At 39.3% G+C, this 17,861-nt stretch overlaps 1 protein-coding gene across 1 annotated transcript in view; it reads right to left on the bottom strand.

The window, feature by feature from the left end:
- Window positions 1-599: 599 nt before the first annotated feature.
- Window positions 600-17,861, bottom strand: part of LOC149087877 (chondroitin sulfate N-acetylgalactosaminyltransferase 2-like) — a 37,646-nt gene continuing 20,384 nt past the window's right edge. Inside the window, exon 2 of the mRNA XM_089242243.1 lies at window positions 600-4,056. Coding sequence (XP_089098369.1) covers window positions 2,219-3,883 — 1,665 coding nt within the window. The 5' untranslated portion in view covers window positions 3,884-4,056 and the 3' untranslated portion in view covers window positions 600-2,218. The remainder of the gene's footprint in view (window positions 4,057-17,861) is intronic.

Genomic DNA, 17,861 nt, shown 5'->3' with positions numbered 1-17,861 from the left:
GAGTGAATAACCACATGAGTGATCAAATGAGTAACCAAGTGAGTGTGAGTACGGATGAGTGAATAACCACATGAGTGATCAAATGAGTAACCAAGTGAGTGTGAGTACACATGAGTGATCAAATGAGTAACCAAGTGAGTGTGAGTACACATGAGTGATCAAATGAGTAACCAAGTGAGTGTGAGTACACATGAGTGATCAAATGAGTAACCAAGTGAGTGTCCGGGTTACTGTATGAGTGAGTGAATAACCATACGAATGATCAGATGAGTAGTCGAATGAGTGAATGACTATATGATTTACCAAGTGAAGAGTTGGAAGAAAAGTTCAGGGTCCAATCACTCCCGATTTGTTATCGAGCATTGCCCTCTATCGACAGATATATGAACTAATTTTTCTCCCTGTACAAAAAAGAAATCTCCATTCGTGAGAATAACTTTCCACAAACCCCATTCAAATATGTCAATTCCCTTCAAATTTTTAGCAATTTTTTAAACTGTTCGCGAATTTGCGGGATGCATTGAATTCAGTGAATTCGATCAAAAAACAGTAATAAAATTGAGAAACTTTACTGGCTCATATTCAGAAAAATGATCAAATTTCATTTTGAAATCTTTTTATTCGAACAAAATGAGAGATGAGTTTTCGCAGAGAATGAAACATAAATTTATGAACAGGAGATGGAAATTCGTATTTCGTGGGTGGGAAACATTTCCGTGGTAGGCAACGGTTCAACAATATCAATGGAGATTACTGTATACAATAAAGTATTTCAATAACGTATAGCGCAAACGTTAATAAAGCCGACCAAGGGCGGCTTGAAAATAACTGTACCCGTGGATTTATTTTTATCTCTACCCGCGTGGGACTTACTTTTTGTTTTTGATCGATGAAGCTTTTTCTTTCTTTGGCCTTTTCAGCTCGGATTGGGCAGCCCAAGAGCCGCCCCTGAAGATAGTTGTGAGAACCCAGGGGCGGATCTGGATGTCTTTGTTGGGAGAGGAGTGATTTAACGAATCGCTTAAAAAACTAGTTCCAGCGTAAATTGAGTATATGCCCTGCATTTAGTCCCGTTTTTTCCGTGACATTCCCGTTTTTTTTCTCCCCTCCATCCCGACTTTGTTGAAAAATGTCAGTTTTACCTGTTTGTCAGTCCAAGTTTTATTTTTTTTTAAATTTGCTGTTGCAATATTATCATATAGAAATTCCGAAAATTTCATGAATTATCGCATTTCGCTTGGAGGGGGGGGGGGGGAGATCATCCCGATCACCCTTCCCCATAGATCCGCCCCTGTGACGACCCCACGTTAAAGCGAACGCTCCATTACAACGACAGGTAGGATAATTCGCAAATGTTTTCATATAACGAGCATCCAATGTTTTGTTTTCGATATAGTTATTATAATTATCATATAATATGTTTTATTTTCGATTCAACGACCATCCAATATTTTGTGCTTTTCGGTTTTCGATTTTACGACCACACAATACATACGTTTTCGATGGAAAGATGGCGGTCAATACAACGATCGTCGGCTTTAGAACCCACCAAGCCGCCGATTTGTTTTGGTATTGATACGGATAATTAGAAATGGATCGTAAAGACACTAGAGATCACCACAGGTGCCCTCTAGTAACTTTACTTTCATTATTCGAGCATGCATCCCAATAATGATTCGCCCTCCCCCCATGGTGGGTTTTACCGCGTCTTAAAGTTCGGCCCATTTTCTTTTGAACACCCTGTATACGATGAAATACCATTAACTTAAATGAAAAGTGCAATTATATTGAAAAAAAAGAATGGCAACGAATTTCAAGTTATTCATTTTACAGTGTTGAAATTCGGTGGAATTCAGAATATTTATGGTAGAATAAGAATATATTATATACTATGGGGTGCCTATCGGACCATAGCCTTGTTATCTGAGTTCGCAAAAAAGCATCCGTTTGGAAAATTCTTGCCGAGAAAAAATGTGCGATATCTCCTACATATGAGAAGAAAATATTCCAAGAAAAGGAAGGTTTTCTTAGAAAAAAAATGCGTTCCTTTTTCCCTTCACTAAAGATAACACGGTTTCAAGATGTTCCGTGTTATTGAACCGTTGCCTTTTTTTCCCGTGACCATGTGGTAAGGATTTGGGTGGTGAAAAGAATCATTTTACAACCTTAAAGTCATTTTTCTTTCTCTTCGCCCTCTACATTTCCTTTTGCTTCTTCCTCACCGAGCATCTGGAAAATTGGTTCGGCTGGCGGATGCGTTTTCAACACTGCCGCGTTCTTCTTGCCTGTTATTACGATTATTATTAAGCTCTGTTTTGGTTTTGCTGCTGCTGCCTTCGTGTTTGTTCAGCTCTTCCCTGAAAGCCAGTAACCCAAGCTGCGAGTGCGACGCTTCGTTGAGCGCCTTGGACCTCAGACAGGCCCGCTGTTGTTCGGCCGGGAGGCTGGCGTCGTCGCATTTCTTTTCGTGCCAGATGTGGAAGATCCCCGGGTCCGTGGCCCTGGTCACCATCAGCGGGCTCCTGACGTACTTTCTGTACAGCATGACGTCCTCCCCTCCCCATCCGACGATGTCCTCGTCGAAGCCCTTGATGTTGAGGAAGTCGCTGCGGTACTGGCAGGTCATGCCGTATCCGAAATCCCGCCAGAATCCCGTGTCCCTGGATATGATGAGTTGTTCGGTCTCGGATGGGATGTCTTTACCCTGAAGGGAGTACACCACGGTAGGGTTGTAGAGGCTGAACACGATCGGGTAGTAGACTCTCTTCCCCGGAGATGCGTTCAATCGGCACCGCTCGAGGAATTTGGTGGAGAATATGACGTCGACGTCACACATGAAGAGGAGGACGTCGCCTTTGGTCCAGTGTTGGGCACCGACGTGGAGGCCTTTTCCCCTAGAGAACGTCTCGTTCAGAGTCAGCAGCCGCATGTTTCGGAACTTCGTGTCGTGAGACACCTTGTTCAGTATAGCCTGAACCTCCAGTAGCCCTTCGGTACCGAAATACACGACGGTGAGGAACACGCGCTTGTCGTGGCGGACACCCACTTTGACGAACTTGTCCATGAAGTTTCGGAAAGTTTCGATTCTGCCAGAAAGCGGGAGGATCACGTTTATAAGCTGTTTAGTAGTCTGCACGACGTTGTCGTATACAGTTTGCACCGGCGCGAAGGGTCTCATGAGTGTCAGGTACCTGTAAGTCCTCGTCGCGTTCTTCTCCTTGAAATACAGGTGGTACTGAGACCCCGTCGTCGGCTCGTTTCGATACACGCCCTCGACGAAATCGTCCACAGAGTACCTAGACTTCCCCTGTCTGTCCTTATTGAGTACCTCCAGGGCACGTACGAACACTTCCAAGAGGTCTTTCCTCTTGTAACCGATCGGTTTCTCGACGACTCGTTTCCCGAGCGCCAACTCCACCGGATAGACTCGGCTGAAGGTGAAGTGGTTGAAAGGAACGACTTCGTATTCATTGTTCAGCTGAGCACCCTGGTTGATTTCGGCCGAACTGATCTGCTTCTCGATGAACTCGCTGCACTCTTCGACGCCGAGGAGGTTGTGAGATATGCCTTTGATAGGAATCGGCTCGATGTCACCCTGGAGAGTCTGGAGCTCCTTGATCTTCCTCTTGAGTTCTTGGATCTCGTTACGCAGCCTTTGGGTTTCGATGCGGTACTCGTCTTCTCTCCTCTGGACGAGGTCGCCAGCGTCATCTTCTTCCGATTGGTACTGCTGGAAGTTGTTGGATACCGGCGACACCGGTCCGGATGCCGAGGATTCTACCCTTAGTTCCTCGTCTAATTTCAGTCCGCAGCGAGTGATCAACACAACTGATATCAAAGAACCGGCAAATAATATGAGAACCGTGCGAGTTAAAAGTCTCATTGTTATCCTCCGCCGGTTCTTCTTCGATTACGTCCTTCATGTTCTAACATGTCTTGTACCAGCACTTCGCCTCTTCATTGGCCATAGCATCCAACGTACTCAGCACTGCCACCAAAGGAGACTTTTTTCGGAAATGCAATCATCTTCCATCGTCCGATTTTCAAAGCCTCGACCTAAAAAGGGGAACAAAAAAGAAGAACAATGAAACTATACTCGGTAAAAATATTATTCCTCGCTCAACATTGACATAGCATTTAGTTTTCTAGTCAAAAAGGGCACTTGCAGTAATTTACTCATTCAATTTGACTGTGATTTAAATTCATCTGTTGCAGCAAAATTTTTAAGCCAACTGACTGCGTTCAAATGAAGATTTGTCCGAAAATTGTCGAAAATGGTTATATAAATTCATTTGGAAGATTGTTTTACACACAATCCAAAACTGTTTTATTCTTATACATGTAATAAATATAAACAAAGTTATGGCTGATTTAAATCATCTGGAACAATGGTTTCGTTCGAAGGCAACAAACAATTTTCAAACGCGTTTTTTGAAGATTCATTTTTTCGTTGCTTTATTCCACGTGAAAATAATTTCTCAAAAACTATGCAAGATACTCTTATGAAATTTTGCAACTGCGTTCCAGATAGCATTAGCTGTGCAATGAACTAGGATCTTGGCCAATTTAATATCTTGCACCTGCTTGAATGAAAAAAAGTTGAAGTTTAGGTGGAAATATTGCTTCACGAAAACTGCCATATCTCAGAGAATATTTTATGTACCTTAAAACTTTTAGTTCATTGCACAGATCATAACAACTTATAGTATCAAAACTATTCAAATAAATTGTATGGTTTTTCAGTGTGCAATGTCAGGCGTAAGTACTGAAAATGAGCCAATTTTGAGGACTTTAGAATATCTCAAAAGGTTTTATAGATATTTCAGAAATTTCACTGGATTTATTTATTTCATACAGTATTTTGATTTAAACCCCACTTTTTTCGTGAAAATCACTGTGTTTTCAAAAAAAGTGTCCCGCACGTAGTCAGTTGCCTTTGCCGTTATAGTGGCCGAGTGGTCGTTGTGACGAACTCGCATCCCGAGGATCCGGGACCACACTATCGCCACAGTGGTGGTCGAGTGAAGTTGGTTTTCTGCGGTTCCCAACCTCGAGGCGCGAATGCGAGCCGATCTCCCCATTAAAAAGTCTCGCCGCAGAGAGAGCAACAGGTCTACAACGGTATAATTATTCATTCATTACACTTCACTCACTATGAGTTGAGAAAAAACTCACAGCTTAAAATAAATTGATTGCAGATACATAGAAGCAAACTATACTAAAACCCCAAGCTTCTATCGCCCCGGGGGGCGATATTGCCAACTTTGGGAAACACTGGTGTAGATAAAGCGTTTATAAATCACGTTTTCAAACGTCAGGTCTACGGTTCTGTACATAACTTATTGTAAACATTTTTCAATGGTTCAATTGCATATATGTATTGAGGGCTGAAACACCTCTAACAGGAGAGCTTAATCGCGCCAGGGCCTCTCGTAATTCTTCCGTTTAATCAACCTTCATATTAACCTCAACCACAGTAATCAAAAACAGCAACATAAATTAACGACACTAATAATGAACACGACCACGCACCTTCACCGTAAAACGATTCCAGAAACGATTACGTACTGCAACAACACACAACAATCCATTTACTATTCCAACCAGAGCGAGCCAGAAACTCGAGTAAGCACAGCTCCCTCAGGAACCACACAGAGAGAAACTTCCAGGCGCACGCCTGTAGCTAGTGTATTGCTCGGTAATAAAGAACTTTTTATGAAGCCAAACTGCTAAAAGTCAAGACGGGGGGCTACCTAAGTCCGTAAAAACAAAAAAAAAGACGTACAGTGTTATTCTGTACTCGTCTAGAAAACACCCAGGAACATCATAAAAAAAAAAAGGCTCAAAACGAACAAAAGGAAAAACACTTCTTTCCGGAGCAAAAATCCCAGAATAGAAATAACATCAAAGGAAAGGAGACCAAGCGGTGCATACGAAGAGGTTAAATCGCTAAAGTACACACAGAACACATAAGCTTTTTTCAGACGAAAACCGAATGAAATGGCAAACTCTCTCTCTCTCCCTTGTATGTTTTTTTCCCTTTAAAGCTGTTTCAGGATCGAGGGGGGGGAGTAAAGGGGCTGTAGTAATCTAATTTAGGATCCGAAAACGAAATTGCATCGCCAAACCAAGGCTAGAAAAATCGTTCTGTTGTATAGATCCTCAACCGTACAACACCAAAATGGGATATAGAAGACGGGAAAAACACACAAAAAAAGTAGAGCGTAGGAACTTTGTTATATCTCCTTCAATCCCTTTTTTGTCTTATATTGAATAGAAAGATATAAGAAAGTTTTTGTAAGTCTGAAGATTATTTCAAAACTTTTCTTGTTAATTCTAGAAAATTCCACGTAGGAGAACGTAGCGAGTTTTTTCCTTGTAGTTGAGGATTATTTTTCTAGGGTCAGGTCTTTAAGTACAGGGTGGTCATAAAATAACTTTGCTGACTTGACGAGCCCTCTAGCGGCCGCAGAAATCAACGAATGATGATGAAGTTCGAGGTATAGGTGTTTCTCCAAGTATGCGTTAAAGAATGAGATGAGAAACAAAAAACTAGCTCTCATACAAAATTTCGAGAAAAAAATCAAATGGCAACACTCACACTTTTATGCATTGCTAAAATATTGGCGCCGTAAAAAAACATGAATGGCGTTGAAACGGTTGGCTGTATCAACATAAACTCTAACGCGGTACTCAGACAATGAAAGATCTCACCAAGGGATTGGTGCGCTAACCGCTCAGTCGGAGAATTCCTGCACATCTGACCAAGATGCTGACCTAGCGGTTAGTCCACCAACCCTTTAATGACATCTGCTTTGTCTACATTTCGGTGTTTAGAGTGGTACAAGTACCATTTCAACGCCATTCACGGTTTTTATTATTACACGGTCTTATATTACAACAATAATTTTGCAATGTATAAAAGCATGTTTCTATTTGAATTTTTCGAATTTGTTCTTGTTGTAACCGAAATGTATGGTCTAGATAGCCTCCCAAAATTAAAGAAAAATGCTCGGCGTAACTCCTATGTAGCTAGAACATGGACTAAAGAACTACATAAAATATTTTCTCTGCTGTCGTTGAACCACTAGGGCAGCCATATGGACCCAACTAGGGTTCCGCGAACCACCGGCTGGGAGACCCCGTACTTCAATCATTTGAAAAGAAATTTCAGAGACTACTAGTCTCAATAAAAAAATTTCACACCCTCAAATTTAATATATAAGAGAACTTTCAAAACCTTTGAAAGAAATTTTCATCTTCGGGTCATATTGACCCCGAACATAACAAAGGTAAAAGGACGAAAATTGAGAAAGGGGAAAACAAATTCAAAAGTCCGTCAGCTGTATAAAGTTGAGGCAGTAACTGATAAAGTCGGAAAAAATCACAAAAATTGAATAAACGAGTCAAACTTCATGTCGGATCAAATAGACCGATGTGCGTTTGTACACCAGCCTTATGTATTTCCACCCATTTTGTATACGATTGTTCGATTTCTCCTCGTCTGGTAGGGCTAGTGTTTTTCCACCTTGGCCCATGCCGTTGTGGCAAACCAGCTTATACCCCGGGGACAGCGCGGGGGGAGGGGACACAAGTTTGATCTGGTGGTAGCCAATAGCCAAATAGACCCGAACAGTGCAGCAGAGCCAAACTATTTACGAATTTACGGGACACCCTATCCATACCCTGATCCGTTTTCTCTCTTTATCATTGAATACAAAGATATATGAAAGTTTCTTTAACTCTGAAGATTATTTAAGAACTTTTTCTTATTAATTCTAGAAAATTCCATGGAAGAATATACTTGGTTTATGTGTTCTCGGTTGAGGATTACTTTTCAGGGAAAGTAACGTGATATAAGGATCTTTTGTAGGAGACTAAAACAAAATTGATAGGTTGTAGATCTTTTCTACCAGGGTATATGGGGTATGATTGCTGAGGAAATACGACGCCCCAGTGACAGACTGTCCGAAGGAGCGGTAATAAGACGGATGAGATAGCCAACCCATAGATCTTACGACAACGAAAATAAAGACGCTCTTCTTGCATCGGTGAATGATCTTTATAAAGGCTATTCATATTCCTCGTTGAGCTCCGAAGAGACAGTGAAGTATTGACTTTGGTGTAAATTGATATCGTTGGTGGTTGTTTCCCTGCACGTGATGTGGTCGGAAAAAAAAAATTAAGCATAGTGACTTTGATCATGAACTGAACATATTTTGTTTCTTGTATTTTCCACTGTTACACAGTGTTGGTGATATTTTCTAATAGTATTTTGAAGACAATTTTTTTTTGTCTTGTTGTTATGCGTAATCACTAGGGCTCGGATTTCTATGACTTTGCATATTTTTTTTATCTTCTTGTATGTTTCGCTATTTCTACGCGATAGAGCATTTTTCCGTGATTTATCCGTCATTTTAAGGCATTTTTTCCATGGTTTTCCCGTAATTTTAAAGCCTTTGTTCATGATTTTCAGTAGTTTTTAGCTAATTTTCTTAAAATATTGAAAATTTGAAGGATGTTATTGAACATCATTATCCTCATATTTTAGTGCAGGCGTCTTCAACCCGTTGCTCTCGAGCACCACGTTGCTCCTCGAACCACCCACTTTGCTCGATGATTGTCCGATTTTGTGCTCGCGATGAGCACTTGATCAACAATTCCAATTAAACAACTTGCATTCAAGGATTGAAATCATCCTAATTCCATGTATTCATACTTCAAACTTGCTGTAAGGGTGCTCTTCTTTTGATGATGAGTACAGGCAGTGCTCGCGACTAGGAAAAAGTTTGAAGATCTCTGTTTTAAAGCATTATTTTGAATATTTCCGCAGATGAAGAGGAATTTTTTTCCCAGGAAGTTCACTCTTCACTAACTTCATTTTCTCCAATTGGCAATTTTTCGGCAATATTCAAAATAATTGAATATTTTATTTACCTTTGGCATCGTTTTTGGAAATGATTGGCGAATTTTCGAAGATATTAGTCACAATTGGGAGCTTTACTTATTTACCTTTAACATAATTTTTGACAATGATTAGCGATTTCCAGTAATTTTCTCAAGTAAATATGGTCAGATTATTTATAAAATCATATTTTTAGGTTTTTACACACGGCATATTTAAAAATTTTCTAGGGCATAAATTCATTTTTTTTATGGAGGTATTCCGTCGGATTTAGACCATAAAAATCGTAGTCCAAATAATCACCAGTCGTTTCGGAAAGTTTTATAAATTTTTATATATTTATAACTTTTACCGGTGATTATGCATAATTTGCGAATGAAGTTGGTAAGAGTACATTGGAACTTCGGTTAACGAGCGGTTCGGTTAGCGAGCAATTCGCATAACGAGCAAAAAGTTTGAAGAAAAAAAATTATTCGATTAACGAGCGATGGTTAGCATTACCAGCAAAAATTTTATTCTTTGTTTATATTTATTGTCACGTTTTCACAACTAAACTGATGATTTTTCGCTTTCGTGCGCACACGTACTGTGGAGTTATAGGTAATATTCTCTCCTACAGTGTCCGGTCAGCGTGCCTCACTGGAAAAATTGAGTGTGATTATTATACGAAACTAGATGTCGCATTGTGTAATCGCGCGTATGTGCGCTTGTTTTTTATATAAATTCTGCTTGGCCAGGAGTTGACCATAGACGAACTGATGGACCTCCATTGCATGCAACAGCAAGAGCTTATATTGAAGGCATCTTTTTCTGAGGAAGAGAGAAGTATCCTTCACTTTTCAAATGTGGTTAGAGAGATGTGCAAAATGTGGAAATCCGTGCAAAATTCTGGAGAAAAGTAACAATGAAATAGAAGCACAGTAAAGCAAGCAATAAATCTGCCCAACGACAATGCAATTTCACATCTCCGAGAAATCATAAAAAGAAGGCAAAAAGCAATTGTCATTGGTTACGTTCTTCTTAAAATCAAACAAAAAGAATAAGAATGCAAACAACAGTGAGTCCGTAAACGAGATAGTCCCATTCTCTCACATCGCTTAGAGTAAGTTAATTTGTTTACATTATCGTATATCTCTCTCGCATGTTTGTTTATAGCATTATTGCATTACTATATACTGTACGTATTTCACTTGAAAATTCCTCTTTCTATTAGTGGGCCCCTATTGGAGTACCCCAGGTAAACTAGAATCATACTGTACTCTTGAACCAAAGACAACGTAGTTTTGCTAGCATATCAATGCAATTTTACTTTAAAAAACATCAACTGTTAAAATTTTGAAGTAAATTTGGTAATTTAATAAACGTTATTCTTTATAAAAATATTTTCTTATATCATATCATATTATAATATTTTTTAATATATTTTACCAGTCAAAAATTAGTTTACTAATGTCAGTTGAAAAATTATATTACTTTTATTCGGTAGGTGGCAGCAGATATTTCAGGATAATGATTTGTGTTATTTAACGTGTTAGATTGCAGTCGTTCTTAACGTGGTGCCATATGGTCCTCTAGCGTCTGGGGGAGCACAGGTGAAAATCAGGTGAAGGCACGACAAATGCTGAACAGGGGCTCTCAGAGAGATAGGGGGGGTGATAGATTTCAAGTGAATTATGGTGGGAGAAAATGTTAATACTTTCTGAATCCAGCACAGCATGGAACCAGGATCATCTAAATCCGCGGGCTCATATGAGCAGGGCCCCGGCCGACATATCCTTGGGGGGGGGGGCACACGATGAGATCTGGTACTACAATTTCTGGATGTAATTAATATGTAAGCTATTACTTTTCTCTCCAGCCAAGTACGGGTGATCCAACGTAAATAATTACGGTCTAATAATAAGATTTTCCACGTTTACCATCATTTTTAAACGTGATCAACATCACTGATCGAATCCATCACCTGAGACTGAAGTGCAACAAAATGTGTCCGGAAAATTTAGATAATTCATTGACGATTTATCATATTTGACAAGAACGGGAGATTATGCATAATCTCAGGAGGAAGTGACGGATTCACAAAATTTTATCAAACTTACCAAAATTATTTTATATTCATAATGAACACGCTAATTATGCATAATCACCGGATATCACATTCACACGAAAGCGTGTGCTGCACGAACCCCCCCCCCCCCACATGCATCTTCATTATCATAGTGCCCTCGAAATCCTTCCAGTCTATCCCCGTCAATGAAAAACTAATATATTTATGTATTTTTTCTAATATTTTTATCAAATTTTTGAAAAAAATGTGCAAAATTATTATAATCAACGCCATATTGGGGCACAATAGATTCTAGGGGCCTGCGCATGCGCCCGAGTGGCGTGGTGGTAAAATGCTCGTCTACCATCGTTTAGATTGCCGTCCCAGTTTGAAATCCGAGGGAGGATATAGATAAGATATTTTCCCTAACGAGCTTGAGGCGTTTCATTTCAACTGCCTTCATTTTCAACCCATCATTAATGGCAGTAAATTGCAATATAGCCATATGGCCAGAGTTGGTGCAACACCACCTATAGAACAAGGTCTCCGCACGAAGCTCGTGACGTCACTGAAAAAGGCCATTTCACCTATTGCCATTGGATATAGCAGGTCGAGCATGAGATATCTTTACCTTTCTTTGCAGTACATCTAATGGCAATAGGAGAAATATAAATATATCTCCTAATATATATATAGGAGAGATTAAAATATTTTTAAAATATAGTTTTCAACATTTTTAGTGTTTTTTACAAAATATTTTAAAAATATATAAATTTCTATTGGATCTGGGGGAGGAGCACAAGTACGTTATGCCCCTCCCCCTCGTAGTGTACCGCTCTGGTAGATTAACGGAAGTACTTTTCCACGGATGCGCAGTATTTTACGCTTTTTTAATTTCCTGTATTCTCTCACACCTGTTGGATGGACCATTTATTGCTAGAGACCATGATTTGAAATATTACATTATTTATCCGAATCGCTAATATGCATTTGTAATAAAGAGGTCCCACAGTGCTTAATTGTCGATCATTATGAGTTGAGCCTGGAAGTTTAGGCACTAAAAATGCCTAAAATAGGCACTAAAAAAATCATTTATAATTTATGGAAGGAAGAAAATATAACTAAAACTAGCTGAAAATAATTGGTTGCACTTAAGTCGTCTACTGTTTTCATAAAATGAAATGCTAGTCGACCCTCAGGTTAGATGAATGCCAAAGCCACCATTACCAGACGCGGAGCCCGCAGAGGAAATGATCCTCGTGTCTCCTTCGAGTTGTACTGCTTGGAATAATTAGGATATTTGCAGTTTTTATTACATTAACACATATGCGGAACTCCTTTGGGCGCGGGACTTTGTGTCGCCGAATCTCACATCCCTTAACACTAGAACGTCCATTGGTGTCAAAATGGCACCGGGGCATTTTTATCGCGCTCGCTTTGCGGAATTTTTATTTTCTTTTGAATTTAACAAATTTTCGTGCAATTTTCATTATTTTCCCTACGTAGCATACACAAAAGTTTTCAAATCAATTATTAAATATTGAGGTGTTTTACAACCCGATTTGACTGGAACGTCCGATGGTGTCATTTCGACACCAACGATCTTGGAATGCGTTCTGTTTGGATGAGTTTGTTTTTACGCATTCCGAAAAATATGTTGCCATCTAGCGAGGAGAATATGTAATCAAGTATTTTACAATAGAAAAGTACAATATATATATTGCACTGCATTAATTCCTTTATTTTTTTCAAAAAATTCTTTTGTTTGACGAACTCCCAAAATTTCCCACAAATGCTAAGAAATTTCCCACTTGGACAGATTTTGGTCAATATTTCCCACGAGTTACCATCACTGACCCCAAATTAGGATCATTTCTAATTCTGCTAAAGCAATAATGAGAGTTGCAGCTTGTAAGAAATTGCGCATTTGCTCAGAGATTTATCTGAAAATGAATCTGATAGTGACCAAAGTTGCACAACGTTAGGATATTGTACCGATAGCGGCCCGACGTCGGAACGTCGAATGAATATCGAACGTCGGAAAGAGGAAATTTTTTTTTCTCGCTCTAGAAAAAAAGGTAATTTTTATGTGTCCGATATCGAACGATATAGTAAAAATGTATTCTCTCAATAAATGTCAAAATTAAAGTAGTTTTACTCCCGTTTTTACAGCATTTCGTTTGAAAGGATATCTTGTACGATAATTAGTCTGTTTTGAAATAATCCAAATTTCTCCACGTTCTACATACCGAACTACGTCGACAAATGTATGCCATTTCTACGGCGAACGATATCAGTAACGACGTCGAAAGGTATCGAAAACTCCACGTCGTTTTATATCGGTGTGCCACTAGGGGGTGAATTATTTATCTCAGATATAGATTCTGATAGTGGAGAATTTCTTCTCCAAACCAATGAATCTGACGAAAGTGCTATCGATATTTCATAATTTCTCGCGATTCTCAGTGTCTCTCCGATGGAGCTGAGTTCAAATGAGTTGATGTGGATTTGAATTCGCGTGGTAGATTTCCCGTAAGAAATATTTTTTCAAGGTAAAACGTTTACCAAGGGACAAAACAAAAAAAAATGTACTTGATATACTATATTGAGAGAGTACTTTGCATACAAGTGTTTTTTGTCAACAATGGTGAAAAAAAAAGACCCCCCCCCCCCCCTGAAACCGACCAGTTTTACAACGAAATGAAATGTGGTGTGAACATTTTCGTTCAAATAGTACGAAAATACTCAGTCAAAGCTGGTTCCAGACGATGGCTCGTATATATCTTTTTTTTAATATTTTAGGCCGGGATTACACTATAACAGTTTGATCAAAGTTCGTTTATAAAACTTGAAAAATGCAACCTATAAGGTCATCAGTTGCATTTTCTCGGATGTAACCGATATGATTATTGGATGGAATTTTTGTAAAACTTTTATAGTGTAATCCCGGCCTTAGACATTGCCGCCATAAATTGTTGGATTATACACGCATCTGCATCCTGACAACGGATTTCAAGTAAACATTACTTGCAGAATCTGGCTAATTAACTGCGCTCAAGTTACATTGAACAGGAAAACAGCTCTGTGAAGTTAAAATTTCTCATCCTAAACTAACGTAGCCTTTCCCAAAACGCAGAAAAAATTCAAAGGAAATGTGACCAATAAAGCCTGTAATAGAGAGATAGGAGTCTCCAGTGGTGTAGATGGCAGCATGCTTGCCCGGTATGCAAGAGGGCCTGGGTTCGAGTCCCGGCGGAGACAAGATGACTTTTCTTTCCGAGTTCGCCTCAGCATAATATCCAGAAAATAAATGTTTCCTTGAAAACCTGTAATTCTTTTAAAAAGATAGTTTGTCTAAAATATAGCAGTAAGATTGTCTATTATTGTATGGATCACTAATAGATATAAATATGATTAACAATCTTTTTTATCAATTTCATGCAATCATTTTACCACTATAATAACAGTAAAGACTATTTGATTATTAATAGTTTTCATACTTTTCCCTTATCCATTCAAATGATGTCTTTATTATAATTTAAAAAAGTTTCTAATTTTTAGAAGAAAAGATTCACCTTTTTTCTCACAATTTTGCATATGCAAATCATCTATCGATATGATCATTTTATTTTATTTCATTTCATAAATGGCTTTATTTAAAAAAAGCGCAAAAAGTGCATTTAAATAATAGGATTAGCGTGATTTCAACTTATGATTCATGTCATTTATATCCGGTGTCAAAATGACACCCAGCGGCTGTTCTAGTGTTAAGAGGGGGTCAATAATGTGAAATAAATAGCCATGGGGTGGCTTGCAGTACGTTTATGGCGTAAAAAGTAAAATAAAATCAAAACAAGACGGGCCCCAGAGCCCTGTCTGTACCTATCCCGTTTTGCGTGAGCCATGACGTTAACTGACGAGCTCTTGAGACATAATCAGCTATACATGACAATACAGTCCGATGCCTAAGCGAGACATGTTATGTGAAGCATGGATCATCCATCAATCGAAACGAGTCGGGCATCTTCAACCCGTCGCTCGCGGGCACTTGGTCAAAGTTGAAATTAGAAACTTTGTACAAATTGCATTTAAGGACTGAAATCAATCCTGATTTCATGCATTCGTATGCCGAACTTCCCGTAAGGGTGCTCTTCTTTTGATGATGGACTATAAAAAGACGACTATAAAAAGGTTGAAGACCTCTGGCCTAAGTAGTCACGAAAAAAATATATCCCAAAAAAAGTACATAATAAATGTACGTATCATCCGTCCCCGACAGATTCAGCTATAGCAAAAATTGTGACTGTTCCTGACTAAACGACTAAACACGGTTAAAACGCTACACGGTTATAACGACTACAACGCAATATTGAAGTAGTGATCTACACTTATCAATGGCTAACTGACGAAAAAACTTACCGTAAAGCGTAAATATAACTGATCGAAGTTGATTTCGAAACTGTAACAAGTTATAACAAAAAAAAAAAATTTTAAATTAAAGCGCATGTGAGTGGAGCAAAGAAACTGCGTCACTGCAAGCGATCAACTGAATGGTTGTGAAGAGTTTTCTGGCACTTTTCGCAAGATAGAGCAGCTCTGTACATGCAAATCAAAGAGGGAGGGAGGTCGAATTTATGGCAGGGGACGGATTTCGGGCACTTTCCCTTATACATCGGGGCTGTGATTGATTTAGGTGGGGGGGGGGGGGGGAGTACGGTTGAGGCGAAAATCCGTCCAAAATATTCGAGACAGTTCCCAGAACAGAAATTATCTGAAAAATCTCTGCAATTAATTATCGAAAAACCAAAAATATCTCGCGAGGATCTAACTGCTGCTGCTGCTGGATGGAGTAACTCATCCCGCGCCGAAAGATGCCTCTGGCGAGCATTGCGAGTGTTTCGTGGGGCCGAGCGATTAAATCTCAGGACCATCAACTCCGTGACAACTACTCCAGTTATTCTTCGACGCACTACAGTGACACACACACTCACACACAAACACGCATTTCAAGTGAAATCAACGAATCCGATAGCAAAAATTATCGATTCTTCTTCGGGTTTTAATTTAATACACAAACTCCAAGACGAAGAATCACTTCTCTTTGTGAATACACGTGGCAGTTTTCTCACGCCGTGATTAGTTTGTACACACGAGAAGCAATTAGACTAGCCATCTTCAACCTGTTGCTTGCGAGTACCATGGTGCTCCCTGAAGCACCAAGAGTTCTCAATGCTCATGTTACGTTTCGTGCTCGTGATCACTTGATCAACTCTTTAATTAAATTCCCCGGGAAAATTGCATTCAGGACTTACGATTGTGGGGGATTTCGAGCACACGTAAGGCATACAAGCTCAACTTATGTCCCGCGATCCTATGTAGCTCGTGACCTCAAACCATACTTTTATGAAAATTAACCAAGTGGCGCATTTTCGTATGGCTTAAGTGGCTCGCGGTACATTTCCAGATCGCTTAAGTGCCCCACGACAAGTTTTCAAACCAATGAAGTGGCCCGCACTCTCCTAAAGGTTGGTTACCCTTGCCGTAAGAGTTACTCTATGCTTGATAATAGACATTGGCAGTGTGCTCGTGACTCGAGAAAGGTTGAAGTTTCCTGAATTTGACCAAGGGCGTTTGCCCAACCTTTTTGGAGAATGCGGGCCACTCGTCAGATTTGAAAACGTGTCGCAGGCCACTGAAGTAATCTGTAAGGGTGCCTCATTCTGCTTAATTGATCTTTGAATGTGCAGTGGAGCAATCAAGCAACCCATCCAAAGCACATTTCAGACCACATAAGTGTCCCGCTGCACATTTAAAGATCACTTAGTTTGAATTGTAATGTGGGCAGCTTAAGTCAAGGGCGCCAACCTTTTAGAGAATGCGGACCAATTCATTAGTTTGAAACGTCTGGCGGGCCACTAACTGGTGAATTTATACTGTTACTCATCCACTCACATGTTCACATAAATGATCACTCAGTCACTTATCCACTCACTTGGCCATTACTGTCATTTATCTGGTCAGTTTTTGGTCACTCACACTTATTACTCAATTGGTCACTCATACGGTCAGGGTAGGTGAAATGTCGGGGAGGGGGCAAAGTTTTTTGTAAACCCTCGAATTAGACCGAGCCCCTAAGTTTCATACTCGATCGGTTTTGTTTTCATGTCATTTACTGCGATTCCAAGAAAGAGCTGTCAAACCCGAGTCGATACTGGCGGGAAACCCCGATCCTGCTACGATAATACCATCTTTGTAAAGACACAAAAAAGATTCTCGAATAATACAGTAAGTGAATATCTTGAAGAAACTGTGAAATATATCACAAAGAAGTAAAAAAACTCATCGTTTATCCCGTGAAAGATATGTGACGGGTGTATTGTCAATTTTCCAAGACATCTACTTATCCTCATGTTCGTACGACAATGAAGATCGCAAGTGACTTTGTCTATTACCTTCCAGTGATGCGAAAAATTCGCGACATGTAGGGAGAAAAGTAAAATTTCTAAAACATTGCAATAGTTGAATTTGATAAACAGATTATATCTTTGTATATTTTCCAGTGGAGATATTTTGAGGCCGGGATTACACTATAAAGTTGGATAAAAGATCACGAATGTAACCAATACCCTTATTGGCTGCATTTTTCAAGTTTTATCAAAGAGCTTTTACAAAACTTTTATAGTGTAATCCCGGCCATAAAGAAGTTCGGAAAGTTCTCATAATTTAATAATAACTGAATTAATAATTCTTACATTTGATAATTAGCGTTCATGTAATCTCTCATGAAAATTACATTTCAATGTGTGATTTTAAATACTGTAAGGTAATTATTTTCGACGTGTGACCCACGGGTCATCACCCTTGAAGCTTTTTGCCGTGGTCCGCCGACGAAAAAAAGGCATACATAAA

Source organism: Pholcus phalangioides, unplaced genomic scaffold (assembly GCF_987345545.1).
Source record: "Pholcus phalangioides strain wild (caught in Gottingen) unplaced genomic scaffold, Ppha-v1.0 ptg000003l_1, whole genome shotgun sequence".
Classification (NCBI taxonomy): domain Eukaryota; kingdom Metazoa; phylum Arthropoda; class Arachnida; order Araneae; family Pholcidae; genus Pholcus; species Pholcus phalangioides.
The sequence above is the reverse complement of the archived record's forward strand: the minus strand, read 5'-3'. Positions and strand labels throughout refer to the sequence as shown.